This window comes from Schistosoma haematobium, chromosome ZW (genome assembly GCF_000699445.3).
Source record: "Schistosoma haematobium chromosome ZW, whole genome shotgun sequence".
In the NCBI taxonomy this organism is placed as follows: Eukaryota; Metazoa; Platyhelminthes; class Trematoda; order Strigeidida; family Schistosomatidae; genus Schistosoma; species Schistosoma haematobium.
The window spans coordinates 18,488,870-18,506,100 of record NC_067195.1 but is presented as its reverse complement, the minus strand read 5'-3'; the positions used below and the strand labels follow the sequence as shown (position 1 = coordinate 18,506,100).

The following is a 17,231-nucleotide window of genomic DNA, read 5'->3' as shown; positions in this document are numbered from 1 at the left end:
TTTTTCATTAAAATGATTGACAAATGATATCACTCTTATGAAAGCTTTCACAATCTAGACTGTTATATAATCGTGTAATCGATAAGTATTTATCTAAACTTGTTAAACGCTCACCATTTAAAACTATGAGATTTTCTTTTTTGTTCATTGAAATGAATCAAGGAGCTTATTCATCCATCGCACTATTAACATCAAAATCTTCAACTTAAAATAATAATTAATAGACTAGTGTACAAATTTTATTTTCTGAATTTAGTTTTTACAAATAAGTAGTATATTCATGAGAAATAATAATAAAAAATTACATTTATATCTTCAAAATAAACAAACAAATAAGTATGTACATATGTATAATGCATATCACAGATTGTCTTGTCTCTACTTTTTTCTTATATCTTAATCTTTCCTGGTTGTTTGATTTCCCTGTAATATTTGTTATTTTATATGTAATGTCAGTAGTATTGATAGTAACATGAGTTTAGGTAGTAGTAGTAGTAGTAGTAGTAGTAGTAGTAGTAGTAGTAGTAGTAGTAGTAATAGTAGTAGTATTGGAATTATTTATGGAGGTATATTATTATTTGTACCATGGATGAGAATGACCATTTCTCAAATGCACTTATTTCATTCAATGAATTTAGAAAAAGGAAAGTTTTCATTCAAGGCATGAAAATATACAAATAAACAGGAAAACTTAAATACAAATAGAATTTCTGAAAAGAAATACAAAACATGTACAAAACAGAAAAGATATAATAATTTGATCCTGTTTTCTCCTCTAAATTATCATTAGAATTTTTTGACCTGTAATGTAGTGAAACTCCTGGGTTAATTCATATTAGACGATTCCAAAAATGATCATGCTGCTGCTGCTGATGATGATGATGATGGTGGTGATGGTGATGATAGCACTGAGACTTTTGGTTGATTATGCAATGGTAGAGTTAAATTTAATTCTTTCAATAATTTTGCCGTTTGTTCTCGTACATAATTAATCGGATCGTTATGATTATTGACTGGTATACCGTCTAATAATAATTTTTTAATTTGTTCATTTAATTTTTCAGCATCGTGAAGCTGTAAAACAAAAAAAGAGATCGATATTTTTTTAAAAAAAGAGTTCAAGGCGAGACTCTAATTTATGGACGAGTCAATCAGAGGCGTCTTAGAGATTTCAAGGTTACGGCACCAACTTCAGTGCTTAATGCTAACGTACGAACGGTTCACGGGGAATTTTGTACAAAATGTGATAATTGAGCGGCTATAACAAATAAAACGGCGATACTATTTGTGGACGAATCAATCAGGTATAAGATAACAGATCTCGGATTTTAACGCGAAAGCCTTTAATCCATTTGGCTAAATAAATTTCTGGCATTATAGCTGATGTCAGTTCGTGATGAAAACCTCATATATACTTCCTAAGGCAAATTACGACAATTATTGCGAAATGGATAATAAAAGCACCAGTAACACTGGCTGCAGCCAGGTACTACAATATATAAGGATGTTTGGAGAGCGAACGGACTCCTACATGGGCTTGGTTCTGTGCATCGTGTCGTTATCCACAAGTAGCATTTGGTGCACTCATCAACCGGTGTGCACATAAACAATATTGAAGCTATGTGGTCGAGGCTGAAAGAGTATTTGAAACTTCATCATGACTGCAGAGGCCGACTGTTTTGTAGCCGTATGGATGATTTTCTCTACTGCATGCATTAAGATTTTAGGACCTCTGAACCTCTTTCTAACCTTGAAAAGTTTTTGAACCACGTATAAGAAGTGTATCCATTTTATTTCATTGGTTTTGTATAACATATTTTTACCCTATACTGACTGTTTGCTGATTGGCTAATATTTCTCAAGGTCGCTTAAGATTCGTTCAAAGGTCGCCCATAAATTAGAGTCTCTCCGAGTTCAAGTATGAAAGAACAATAGTTAGTGTCTTTTTTTCAAGAAATATGTTTTATACTACTTGATAATAATGGATTTTATTAAACAATAACAAAAATTCAAATTAAGGTTAAATAAACAAATGTATTGGAAATTATATTGTAACTCATTCCGTCATGTTATTACTTATAGAGAGTTTAAATTATCCCGTTGTTGATACTCAGTACAGAGTTTTACTTAGCCATCATTGATAAATGTAGATCCTGTGGAGGATTGCCTCAATATAGCGCATTCTTGATTTCACTGCTAGTCATAATTAATCTGTTGATCCAGTCGTGAATGGCTTAGGTTTTACTATAATAAATCTTGTGTAATAACAAGTTTTTAGCATTATATTATCTGAATCAACTTATGCTGTATTGAACAAGATCCAGTCAATACTAAGATCTGGATTAAACTTTAATAATGAGCTTACAACATGATAGTAGTTCAGAATAGATATTGATAGCATACACTGATAATATGATACAGTAGTCCAATAAGCAATATCTAGAATTTAATAACGTATTCATTGTAAAACTATTTTTTCTCAAGCATCTTTTTGATGGAGTAAATTGATGAACAGATTATTGTTTAATATGCCAATGAAACGTCTGGTGCAGATGACATCTTCTTACATAATGTGTTCTGTTCTTTGAAATTCTTCATAGTTTGCATCACGGACTAACATGGTTTAGATAATGACTGGAAACTAAGAGGCACTGGACAGATGCTTCATCCTAGAATGAGACTCTTCAGAAGTGCACACCAACGATTCTACCACGATTGAACCTAAAACCTTCAGGTGATCTGACTAGTGCCTAACAATTTGACCATTAACATGTTTCTGGTATGATATTTTCATTTGTATTGATAAGCATCAAGATGATAATCATCAGGTTGTTGGACATTAATGTTTTATCTGTTCTATGTTAGTAACATTAAAATAGACATTCAAAAAGCGTATAAACAGTATAACTAATTAACCGAATTATTAGCTCTTACCTGAGCAATAAATATACATGAACTTAAACATGGATAAACTTCAAAACAAACCATATCACGACGCAGGTAACGTTCATAACAATGACGATGTTCTAAACAACTATATCCTTTAATACGACCACATTTATGTATTTCATAAAAGGCCCATCGTTTAGTTCTATGACGAATTATGCTCCCATCTGCAAGAATTGTTGGATGTAAGTTTACAATATGTAACTGTAGTTTGACAGACAACAACAAACCTAAATTATGTAAGAAAAAAAAACAGTTCAGGACATTAATTTTTAAAACTGTTAATTTTAACTGCAAGTAAAGCCTGACTTTAACACGTATACGATGATTGAATATAAGTTGTGGATCCAGAAGGTCATCAGTTTGTGGGTAAATATCGATGTTCATATATCTTTTTGTGATAATTCTTACTGTGAATTATGAAATATATACGAAGTGTATAAAATGATTCTTCTTGTAAACTCTGGGTTTCATTTTAGTCTTTAACCTCTTACGCCAAATAGATAATTCAACTAGCGGATTCCAAATAAATCATCAGTCAAGCTCAATTTATCATCACATGATTATGATCTCACTTACAGTAAAACTAGTACTTTGTTGTCATCACAAGTGTTTATCATTTGGTGTAGGCTGATTATTTTAATGAATATGAATCAACAATTTGTAAACTCAAATCGTTAATGAGCTCCGAAATGTTACTGGAACATTGCAATCCCACGTTGTTAACCATTGTAGCGGCCGATACTTCAAGTTGTGGTGTTGACGCATTCATGTTACCTTCATTAAAGAATAGAAAAGGAAAAGCCACTGTTCATACTTCCCTAACAATAACGCCAATAGCGAAAAAATATAGTCAAATAGGAAAGGAAATCTTAGCATCTGTGTTCGCCTTCTGTTGCTTTCACAAGTTTTCGTATGGCTGGAAATTCACACTTTAAATAGAGTAAAGGCTTCTTCTTACAGTATTTGGTTCAAAATACGAATTGCCGACGCACAGAGATTGCCACTGGTTTCAATTTGATATAATTTCGAACTGAAGAATCCTAAAAACCCGATCCACTGACTTATCTAGTAACAGCAGCTAGAGGATCGGTAATCATCTTATTAGGTACAAAAGATTGTACACTAAGTCTCTGGTACACAGTCGTTTGAGCCTTTCCAGTATAAACTGCAAACATCCAAACCATCACCTGATGTTACAGAAAATGATTACTTGTAGAAACGTGGTATCAATGAAAACCCTAGCATTCAAAATCGGAGCTTCTCTGTTCGTCTGAGATTATATACCAAACCACGATGAGTGAATGCCATTATGATTTAGGCTGGAATTTTGTTACAGTAAATTATTCAGTGTAACCACTATCTATGGAATTTCAAGACCTTTTTATAATGATTTATATGAATGAAACATACTCAGTTTAAATTTTTAAGACATTTTTTTGTTCGTATATATTTGATAAACTTAATGTATTTTGTTTAGTTTCATACTGAGCCAACACCATAAATCTTCATCAAATAAAATTGGTGTTTTTGCCTAAATTAATGAAATAGGAAAAATAAGGATGGAAGTGGATTTTTTCACAATATTGAAGTAGGAGTTGAGAGTTATTAGCGTTTTGAACGAATGAATAGATGATAATAAAATTAGAAGGTTGAAATTATTTCTCAATATGGAATAAACAATCTCAAAATTTAGGTTTGGGAATGCCAGATGTCTGTTTACTGCTAGTAAATTTATTTGTTTATTTGAACACATAAATATTTTCAGAATGAGTTTTGTGGAGATTTTAGTAAATTTCACGGGTTGTAGTCATGAGTCGGGGGCGGGTTCGTGGATGCGCACTGCTGAGGAATCCCATACTAGGACGAAACGGCCGTCCAGTGCTTCCAGGTTTTCAATGGTGGTCTAGCTTCAACTGACTCATGATTTCAACCTGTGAAACATAAATATTTGTACAAAGGAGTACCGAATACATATGGGTCACACAAGTCACTTGATTTGTGTGTGGAATGTGATACTGCCCGGGTGCTCAGACCAAAGCAGTAAATTAACACCTCAAGGATGATCATTTATAACTTCATAAAGGAATCGGACCAAAGAATTTAAGTTGAGTATCATTAGAATTAATGGATTTAGACTGTGAATGATTACAAATTAAAAATGTCGACTATTTCCAAAGCTGACTAATATCTTAATAGTTCTGATAAAACAGTTCTGTCTTCGTCCTCATGTAAGTTCACATATATCTGACCGGATGGTCATCTAATATCTCCTGGTTTCATTTTGTTGGTTTCTTAATTTACGCCACTTTCTACTATTAACTAATTTGAAATTGAACATTATTTATAAATTCTTTATCATTCGTTAGAAATGAACTAAGGCATCAGCAACTTTTAAGATTCATTAATAAATAACTAAATATAACTTTTCTTATAAACAATACTTATTATTTGTGTTTTGTACTGTCTTTATAAGAATAAAACTCAACCAACGAAATATACTGGCTAAACCCAGTTAATTAATTCATTACAGTACTGGGTTTGAGTCCCAGAGTGAAAATCAACTCTGAGATGTAGGTACATCCAGCTGACGAGTCTCAATTAGATCGAAACGCTCGTCCTGAATTCCACTGCTAGACACTTTGCTAATAACAACTAATTAATTAGTTAAGTAATTGATTGATTAATGTTCCTCGTAATTGAGAAAACAAAAAATCAACGAATAACTAAATACCTTTTTAAAGTTATTGACGATATTTTCGGAACGTTTATTATATATATATATATATATATATATATATATATATATATATTAATAGTACAACACACATTGAAATAGCCACACAGAAAACAAACATTAATTCATGCTTGCTGACACTATATGGCTTTGTCACTACAAAACAAACAAACAAATAAATGATATCAGTTCGAATATCTCGGTCGGTTGGTGAGAGGAATATAATAGAAATATAAATTCACTTGGTATCCATCTTTCCTTGAAAGAAATATAGCTACTATTACTAGTAATTAATTAATTGTGAGTAGTGTCATTCTTTATTAAAGTTAAATTAAGTTCCCTTAAGTTTTTCTACGTTTAAAATATAGAATAATAATTTTAATTACAAGTGAATGTAATAAATCAATTCGATTAAACTAATTCACAGAGTTATCCATTTTATATTTCATTACGAACCAAGTTTCATGAAGCAACTTAATTTATGACGTCATATAGTTTTACAAATATATAACTTTAACTAAAAATGAATAAGAAAGAAAATATTATGTAGTTCAACTTGTAATTAGTAGTATGTTTGAAGATAACACTTCACTATGAACAACGTCGAAAGTTATAAAGAACTGAATAATTATTTTATATCTATTCATTTCTTCTACACTAAATGTAAACAAACGATGTTAAAATGGGATTGAATTCGGTATTTTTAAACCTCTTCAGAATTACAATCTCTAATCATAGATTCTCAGGCTAATGGTCCACACTTTCAACTTTAAACAATTTAAGATATGGCACAATCTTTATCCAATTTCATCAGTGTATTATTACCTCGTTTTTCATTTGACTAATATTACAATTCATAGTTATTTACATGAACATTGAGAAATCTTTCGTGACTCTACTGAGTAACGAACAAATTATTATTTTATTAAAATTATAGAACCAATTATCATCATGTTTTATTGGGTTTTGGTTTGGTTACCTTTGACGAAATAAAAAAAGAATTTATGAACCATTAAGAATAATTTTTTTTATTTATTTTATCCTATGTCCAATCATTTATACAATAATAAATATGGATTATCAAGGAGTTGTGGATGAACAAAGGAAACATCTGTTTTGGCGTTCATTAATTCATTAAATTAATCACTCTATTAATTTTCATGATTAAGTCTATAAATTGAATAATTAAAATGAATAATAACTAGGTAAATAGGAGTTATTTTTAAGCAATAAAAGATTGGACATTTGGAATAATGTTCGAACGTGATGAATTAACTTTTAAAATATAAATATTATTGTATCTTATGTATTAACTAAAAATAGTAGTCATTTTTCGTACTGTGACAAATTATTTGTAATAATAATGATGATAATTCTATATAAAATGCAATCATTTCCCTTTGATTGAGATCGATGTTAGACCGTCAAGGAAAACCTGGAAGCACTGGATGAACGTTTCGTCCTAGTATGAGACTTCTTAGCTGTGCATCGATTGGTTCATGATCTCAATTACACAAATTTGTTAAATTTTGGTGAGTAATTAAGTTTGCGTTTCCGTTGAGGTCATGGTTTCTGATGTTTACAGACGACTGAGATTTTTCAACTCTGATTGGGAACTAATGGGAACTTGATACTGTGACTACTGATATACACAACAATTATGTCTAAATGATGTAACCCAAGGAGATAACACAAGTTCATAAAAAGCTTGATATTAAATGAAGACAAAACTAAGGTAGAACAACTATATATATATAGTTGTTCTACCTTAATTTTGTCTTCACTTAATATATATATATATATATAATGACTGACATGACCTTAGAAATAAAAGGTTAATTCATGAGATAAAAGCGGCAAAAACAGCAAAGTTTAGGGGAAAATGGATTAGAAGTGATGTATAAATATATATATACCTAACTCTACCTATATGATCATTTTAATTACACTGAAAATAGAATGTATAGAATGTGAATAACTGCATGGTCGTACTGATTACACTAAACAGGCTGCTTATTCATGACATTTCAGAATATAATAAATGATCAAAAGGAATGAAAGTACATCGATCTTGTCTAGAAAGTATGAGATGAGAAAGTAATAGTAGAACAAATTTGTATTAACAAATTGGCTATTAATGACCACAGTTCAGCTAATTGTATTCGATCCCGTCTATTCGAATCGTTTCAGTTCGTCTATGTATACGGTGTTTCATGTGTTGATCTTTCTTTTTAAAAACTAGAATTTTTCCGAACGATTTTCAATCTATCAAATTGGATAATGTGTCCTGTTCCAACTGAATGTAATGTTATCACTGATCTATTTTCAAGTACTTGTAAACATCATTAAGCCGAATGTAATTAAATTTACAATCATTTTAACCATTCTATTGTTTGTGTTTTCTCATACTCACATTGAATCATCATGATTTCTCACTTAGATCTTAAACTTTATTTTTCACCTGACACGTCGACCTACACTCAAGTTACTTATCTACAACTAAACAAGAAATTTCTTCACTGCTACTCATACCTCTATTAAGAAAAAAACAAGAAACACCCATCATCAACCTACTACTAATTTTAGTATTTACTTATTATTGGCACAAAATAATAAACTGACTTCTATCATTGTTTTATTTATTACCATATTCACACTTGTTTATCTTAATTAACTTGAAGCTTTTGCCCGCCTACACATTGAATATTTAATGATAATAGATTTAAATGAAATTTTATGATTGTTTTTATTCATTGATTCATTCATTTGTTGTTTTTATTGTGTTATTTTTGGTGTAAATGATGAATATCATTTGTTTTCTAAGAAAAAGATGTGTATCAAAGAGATTTATGACTATTGTATTATTTATTTATTTATTTAGTTAGTTAGTTAGTTAGTTCTGTTTAGTGCTTACGTCATATAACAATAACAATCATATAATAATTAAGGTATATTTCATCGCCCGAACAAACATTTATGTAAATACTTGCGAGTGCATACACAAATGAGCACTGCAATCTAACATATGATTAGATTTTTTTTAGTGATTTAAACAACTAACAAATTTTTCTATTGTTGTGAAATAAAATACAGGGATAAGGGTGGTTCTAACAATCTTAGTTAGTTAAAATATGAAAGTAAATAATTGCTGAATTTTACTGAAATCTAGAACTGATTAAATTTAGACCATTATTAAAACCTGGAAGCACTGGACGGCTGTTTCAATCGTAGTATGGGACTCCTCACTAGTGCGCATCCATGATCCCACACGTAGGACTCAAACGAAGGACCTTTGGTCTCATGCGCGAGTCTTTAATCTTTAGACCATTAAGCCGGCAGCTGACAGTGTTAGTGCTTAATTTCAATCAATCTAAGATGTTGTGCAATCATCTTCCATTGTTTCCGGTGGATAATTGTCTCATACCCGATATGATTTAATTTCACCAGTCACGGCTTTTCATTAAGATCCTAGAAATTTCCTCTTGAAGCTAGTCATCAGTGAGCGCGTGACAACTGTCAGCATGAGGTTGTGGAGATTGTTGAATTTCATTGAAATTATGAACCGATATAAGTTAGACCACTATTGAAAACCTGGAAGCACTGAACGGTTGTTTTGTTTTCTTTTCAATTTTTAATAATAAATCTATTTGATCAAAACTTTGTCTAAGATAGTCATTTTCGAAATGTGAGTTATTCTCATGGCTTGTTCATTGTGTAGTCAATAATTTTGATGCTTCATTTTGTACGCATCACATATATATATATATATATATATATATATATATATATATATCAAGAAATTATATTTAAGTAATATTTACATAATGAGTATATTGAAGAAATTAGTATTTTAGCAAGAAATCATTATCTAAAAGTACATGATTTTCTCTCCAATCTGATTTCGTTTTCAAATGAACTATCTATTAGTAAATAATTAGTACAGATTTAAAGAATATTGAATCTTTCAAGAATGTTTATATCTTCTCGTTGTTGACATTCAGGACCCTAAATGTACATTCTGTGTAGATTGTCTGTCTATTAATAACATTTAGTGAGACGTTTTATCATGTCGAAGAAACTAGACAAAAACTTTATTATTTTCATTCAAACGATAAAATAAAACGATTTTAAATAATAATTCAGAAATGTTTTTTTATAAAATTATTCTTCATTTACTTTAATTACATTTGAATTTAGTTAAGCTATTGTCAATTCGATATTTAATTTACACGATTTTTTGACCTTTTCTATTGCGATAGCAGTAGGTTAAGTAATGAACGTATGAAATCGAACTAAGAAGTTAAGTACAGCTTCAAATGAAACTAGAAGAACAAAACGAATTCGTTTACAAACTAATAATAATAATAATTAGTCAATTTAACAGAACTGCTTACATTAATTTGTATACAGCTACTATATAGGTAATATCTAATTTTATAATGATAAGCTATTTAAGTGAATTATCTTCACTACTAACGAATTAAAGAGTGTAAGAACGATTACACGAATGATATTCTCTAACTATTATGTTACTATTTGCATGACTGAATAATAATAAAGTATTTTTAGTTATATATTCAAGTACAAGGTAGTTTGGAATAATCAACAGAGAATTATGAACATAGGTTTTATGGTTGTTGACACTGGTTAGTTATCAGTGTAATCTTTATAATTTTAAGGGGATTGATATTTTTTGTACGATTCGAACCTCGGTCAGACAGCTTCAGTCTAACCTGCTTAGGTCCACCTAACATCTAAAAACAGTATGTGTGATATCAAGTGACCTAGTCTAATGGTTACACAACAAAGTGATTAAGAGAACTTGATTACTACTAAACGATTAGATAAACGTGTTACCAATCACTACTCACTGACCTGTCAATTATCTATATTTAGGTATTGTGATGTATTCCATCCCTGTAGATTGAAATCACTAAACATTTATCTGAGTTTTATAAGCAAAGATGATTAATGGTTGGCAGTGGAATCCAAGACGCGCGTTTCGTGTTATTTAAGACACGTCAGCTGCATGTACCTACATCTCAGACTTTATGTCCACTCTGAGACTTGAATCCATAACCATTCGCTTCAAATGCCATCGCGTTATTCACTTAGCTACTGAGTCCAATTAACCAATTGCTTGTGCGGTGCTGTGAGAATGTGGCCTTCTGAACTCAGTAGCTAAGTGGATAACGCGATGGCATTTGAAGCGAACGGTACTGGGTTCAAGTCTCAGACTGAACATCAACTCCTACATACAGGTACATCCAGCTGACGAGTCCCAAATAGCACGAAATGTGCGTCTTGGATTCCACTGCTAGCCACTAATCATCTTTGCTTATAAAGCTTGTGACTTAAGACAATATCGAGACAATTCTCACAGTATGCACATATGCCAACAAGAGACTGATCAATTGCAGTTCTAAATAACAATAAGAAGATACAAGTAAAACAACACCAAGTGAGCTAATCTGATTATTTATATATGAATATATTTGTCTGCTCATTGTTCTTTCTAAGAGAATACCATTATTTTAATTATTAATATTCATTTGAAGAATAACAAAATTTATTGAATAAAAGAATTTATCATATTTCCTTTATTAGTAACTAGCTGGGTTTGGGTATTTACTTTTTTTAATGAACAAATTCGGTCTGCTAACATTATTTTAATCACGGTTACAATTAATTTTTATCTAGATTCATTATTACCATATATATATAATGACATTCAACCAATTTCCCAGGTAATTTAAATGGGTTTTAATTTATAAAGAATAGATTACTAATTAAACTACTGCCATACATGTCTCCTTCTAATATTCAACTATCAAGTGTAAATGTTAAATTCATTCATCGTTATTTTCAGTACTTGTTAAAATGAAACCGTTACGTTACTAAATATGAAATTGATTTCATCACAGATCAATTTCCCTAATCGTAATATATAACTGAAAATCAATTCCCTTGAGTATGGAACACAGGTATATAAACAGTTACTCTGCACATGGTCAGGACAATTAAATATATGAAACATGTTGAGTTTATTGATACATTAGTAAATATATAAAATTCATCTTAAATGTGTACATTTTTCATATATTTATAAACAGTCAATTTATATCATTGCTAAGACTTTAAACTGTGTATAAATATATTTCATAGATTGCTATCGCTAACGACTAGCTTAAAGATGGCTTTCTGAGAGTTCTAGTAAGAAGCTGTGACCAGTGAAGTTCACTCCCTGTTCGGTGTGAGATAGTTATCCACCTCAGACAATAGATGAAAGGTTGTGCAAGATTATGGATTGGTTGAAGCTAAACATTAATGCTGTTGGGTGTCGGTTCAGTGATATAAAGGTTAAGTGTTCGTGCACGAGACTGAACGTTCTAAGTTTAGGTCCCAAGTGTGGGATCATGGATGCGCACCAGTGATGAGTCCTGTACCAGGATGAAACAGCAATCCAGTGCTTTCAGGTTTTCACTGATGATTTAGCTTAGATCAACTCATGAATTCAATTATTAAAACTCCTTAGATTACAAATCACCATGTACCTGTCAGCATCCATCTTCTGGTACACTTTTGATAAGGTTTAAAAATGTGAATACTATTTGTTTTTCAAAAACAGAATTCTTTGAAAAGAAAAAAAAATGAATAATACACTCAAATGTTTATTTTTTAAAAAAAAAACAACAACAGAGAACACTTGAAGCTACAAACATTTGTTCATAACTTACAGTAAAGTAGAAATTTGATTAGCATTTTCTTTAAATATCGTTTTCTGGTTGTTAATTCCAAGAATGTAAATGAAAAACTTTTTTTTCCTTTTAGGGTAACGGACTTTAATCGATATGAATTTTCAGTTTTATTTATTTATTTATTTATTTGTTTATTTATTTATTTCCTTTTTATACTCAAATGATAGTGAGAGATTTCTTGTGAATTGTGCAGAATTAAACGCCCACTTGTTTATTTTTAAATAGAATAACCAATCAGATTAATCGGTTCAATGTACAATGAAAGATGAAGAAATGCCAAAATAAAGTAAATATTATGTGCATATATCTACAATTGTGATCATGATTTAATTTGAAAAAAAGTAGTATAATTTAATATTAATTTTATTTAATTTTTGTTGGTAGATTATTTTATTTATTTTGATTATGTCATCATAAGTTGCGTGGGTGATACTCAATAAATGACAAAAAAGGATGATTAACTGTAAACATTGGAAAGACATCAATTATGTGTAAATGTTGAGTCAACTAGCACAACTAAATGAAAACAGTTAAGTTGTTGATCGTTTTTGGTGGTTAAAGGAAAGAAGGTAAAACGCTAACATAGTGATTGAATGACCTTTTTATATAGAATCATTTGGACTGATATCATGCATAGAGCAATATTAGACCACCATTGAAAACGTGGAAGTAATGGAAGGCCATTTCGTTCTAGTATGGGACTGATCAGCAGTGTGTATCAATTCATGATCTATTTATGATATCAATCTAAACTCAACAATCTCCACAACCCTTTACTGATAATTATCATGTGCTCACTAGTGACTGGCTTCAAGATGGATTTCCTAGAGTTCTAATGAGAAGCCGTGACCGGTGATGTTCAACCGTCTCTGTTGTGGAGCATTAACTCCCTGAAGACGGGCGCACAGTATCATCGATTGGTTGAAGTTAAACTTTAAACCGTTGGGTGCCGGCACAGTGATATACAAGTTAAGCGTTCGTGAGCAAGACTGAAGGTCCTGCGTTTGAGTCCTAAGTGAGGGATCATGGATATGCACTAGTGAGGAGTCCCATACTAGGACGAAATGGTCGTTATTAGTGTAGTACAATGCTCCCAGATTTTCAATAGTGGTCTAAAATTGGTCTATTCATGATATCAATATTAATGCAACAATTTCCACAACCCTATACACACAGAATTATTTGTTTGATGGCTAACTGTATAACCCAGCATGTGCTTTTTATCTTAGTAATAACTTATCATTTATATTTGCCCGTGTATCAAATTGTTCTTCATACTGATATAATTAGCTGCTTGTTCCAATTTAGGTTGAGACGAATATCTTTCATTTTATTATTATTCATTATTTAAAAAGTTTGTGAATTTGTAGCTGTAAATAGTATCTAAGCACCAGTTGCGAGAGCTCAGATTTAATGGAAATCGATCAGGTTTAGTCAACAATACTAATAACTTGAAGTCACTAACTTTTGGATTAACATTTATTTTTACATGGTTTCATTCATTCAGCAACAACCACTACTTAGTTTCACAGAAGAACGTTCAGTCTTCAGACGTTTATACGTTATGTTAGTGTAAAACAGTTTTTACTACATTATAATTAATTAACAGCTAGTTATGGTAAATTTAGTTATATAAGTGATAATACCTGAATACTTAGTTGTATCGTGCGTCTACACCTCTGTTTATTTAAAATTAGTGTGGAGTTCAATAAAACCTTTTAATGGATTAAATTTAATGATGAAATGGTCAAAGTAGACTTTACTGGTAAACTTCAATGACATTTTAAATGACTTTATGAAAGTAGTGGTAATTTTTAGTCCATCAGAATAGACGTGAAATGTATGAATACATTATAAGGCAAAAGCACTAAAAACGTTACTGTTTGAATGACGAGCTTTAGTTGAGATTCAGAGTTAAGAGTTTGATTTAGGATTAGGATTTAGGCATCCAATTGAGTTATAGTTAGGATTTTGATTGAAGATTAGCTCTAAGAGTGTTGTTTAGAAGTGAAGGTAGTAAGTAATGTGGAAAAGAGGTTTGTATGCAAACGGATGAGCACACATGTCACTAACATTTTTTTCTCTTAACTGCCAAACACTTTTAAGCTCCCTACAAAACTTCATAAATCATGTAACCTCATGTTTTATCAATTCAATGTTATTATAACTGAATATTTTTAGATTTTTCACATTTCTGACTTAGTTCTCAATGTAATTTAAGCTATCCTTCATAGCAGTGTGTATTTTTCACAAAAATCCAAGAATCATTAAAATAAATCTCATTAGTACTTCAAAAACAGTACACTTTCAACGAAGGAACTATATAATTAATTTTGAGATGATAGAGATTTTCATTGAATTGGTGCTTTTTTCTTGATCTACAAATAGGTTAGATGCTGTCGGGAATACACTAAACAGAGTAACTCTTTGTGAAATAACTTATATTCCTGATATACCAAGTATAAAGTAATGCATTTCGAATAAAATATCATAGAATGTGGTTTTATTGTAAAACATTTCTGTAACATTAAAGAGGAAAAATATATTTATAAAAGCTTGGATCAGATCGCCAGGTGAAAAGGTTGAATTTTACAAATACATTCTTCCTCTTTAATGTCTCACATTAACTCGGCGCCCAAATACTGTGAAACTATTCGATCAAATTTAGATGAAAGGTCTTATAAATTTCTGCAACAGTTAGAAGTGTAATTTACGTTTACTATCCAATTGATGTTTGTCATAAAGTTGAGATCATCACTTTCTTTATTGTGAATCATTAAAATTTACTATTTTTAGGTGGATGATTTAAAGATTCAATTTTGGTTTTATCACAAAGTTAAATATAGTAAACAGTTAAATATCTTTTAAATACCGACAAGAGAGGTTATTAACAAATTTAAAATCTATGCAGTCAGTAACCAGATTTACAAAACTAACATTGTCAGAAATCGGAATAGAACAATGAAGAAGTAAAAGAAACGAACTTTACTCTGAGATATTTGAAATTATCATTGTTATTGGTTAACTAAATATAGAAACTGTCAGCTTATACTTGAAATTTGGTTTAGTTTCAAGTCAGAGAAGTTAAGCACGTAAATGAAACTGAGTTATGTTAATGAATTGATAAATCTACCATGATATGATGTAACTAGTTCAGTTAGTCAGAGTGCATATTTTTATGATATGATCTATCTCACCTTACACTTCTGGAGCCTAATTCACGCAATGGGGAGGGTGTAGTAGTAAATAAAACTTACATCAAGTGATGAAGAACATGAAGTTATATTAAATTTGAGCTAAGCTTTAATTCTTTGCTTCCGCATAGCCGTATCTTACTTACTTACTTACTTACGCCTGTTACTCCCAATGGAGCATAGGCCGCTGACCAGCATTCTCCAACCCACTCTGTCCTGGGCCTTCTTTTCTAGTTCCATCCAATTCTTGTTCATTTTTTCTCATGTCTATCTCCATTTCCCGGCGTAATGTGTTCTTTGGTCTTCCTCTTTTCCTTTGGCCTTGAGGATTCCATGTGGGGGCTTGTCCTGTGACGCAGTTGGGTGCTTTCCTCAATGTGTGTCCTATCCACTTCCAGCGCTTCTTCCTGATTTCTTCCTCCGCTGGGATCTGGTTTGTTCTCTCCCACAGCACGTTGTTGCTAATAATGTCCGGCCAATGGATCTGAAGTATTTTGCGTAGACAATTGTTAATAAACACCTGTATTTTCTGGATGATGGTTTTCGTAGTTCTCCAGGTTTCTGCCCCATACAGTAGAACTGTCTTGACATTTGTATTGAAAATCCTGACCTTGGTGTTGGTTGACAGTTGCTTTGAGTTCCAGATGTTCCTCAGTTGTAAATATGCTGCTCTTGCTTTGCCGATCCGCGCCTTCACATCTGCATCTGATCCACCCTGTTCATCAATGATGCTGCCCAAATATGTAAAGGTTTTTACATCTTCCAAATCTTCTCCGTCAATTGTGATTGGATTGGTGCATTCTGTGTTGTATCGGAGAATCCTGCTTTTCCCTTTGTGTATATTGAGACCTACTGCTGCTGAGGCTGCTGCCACACTGTTCGTCTTCTCCTGCATCTGTTGTTGCCAGATCATCTGCGAAGTCTAGATCATCCAACTGCATCTTAGATATCCATTGTATCCCGCGCTTCCCTTCAGATGTTGACGTCTTCATGATCCAGTCGATTACCAGGAGAAAGAGAAAGGGTGAGAGTAAGCAACCTTGCCTGACACCGGTCTTCACTTCGAACGACTTTGTCAACTGTCCTCCATGCACAATTTTGCAGTGTAATCCATCATATGAGTTCTGTATGATATTGACTATCTTCTGAGGCACGCCGTAGTGTCGAAGAAGTTTCCATAGTGTTGTTCTGTCCACGCTATCAAATGCCTTTTCGTAGTCGATGAAGTTGATGTAGATTGATGAATTCCATTCAATTGATTGTTCCACAATGATCCGTAGAGTTGCGATTTGGTCTGTATAGCCGTATCTGGCCAGACAAAAATATTATGGCATATTGTATATTTTGTATCCATTTTAGAATAAATCCAGTTTGATTATTTGAAATAAAAACTAGATTTGTGAAAATAACAAACAGTTTCAAGCATGCATGGAAGTGATAAAGCAAACCAAGTTAATTTTCAAAAAATATCACTGATCATTACATTATTAAAATTTATGAATAGTATTTTAGTTTCGTTTGATACGTAATTCTAGAGATCAACTAGTTCAATTAGAAAACTTCATGGCAAAAAGCCTCTAATATATATAGTAGACT

At 31.5% G+C, this 17,231-nt stretch overlaps 1 protein-coding gene across 1 annotated transcript; it reads right to left on the bottom strand.

Annotated features, from left to right (window-relative positions):
- Positions 1-225: 225 nt before the first annotated feature.
- Positions 226-12,618, bottom strand: MS3_00002928 (uncharacterized protein). Its single transcript, XM_035730628.2, has 3 exons — positions 12,421-12,618; positions 2,935-3,176; positions 226-1,074 (listed from the first exon to the last, which is right to left on the bottom strand). The coding sequence occupies exons 1-3, from the start codon at positions 12,443-12,445 to the stop codon at positions 856-858; spliced, it is 486 nt and encodes a 161-aa protein (XP_035586806.2). The 5' UTR covers positions 12,446-12,618; the 3' UTR covers positions 226-855.
- Between the last annotated feature and the right edge of the window lie 4,613 nt (positions 12,619-17,231).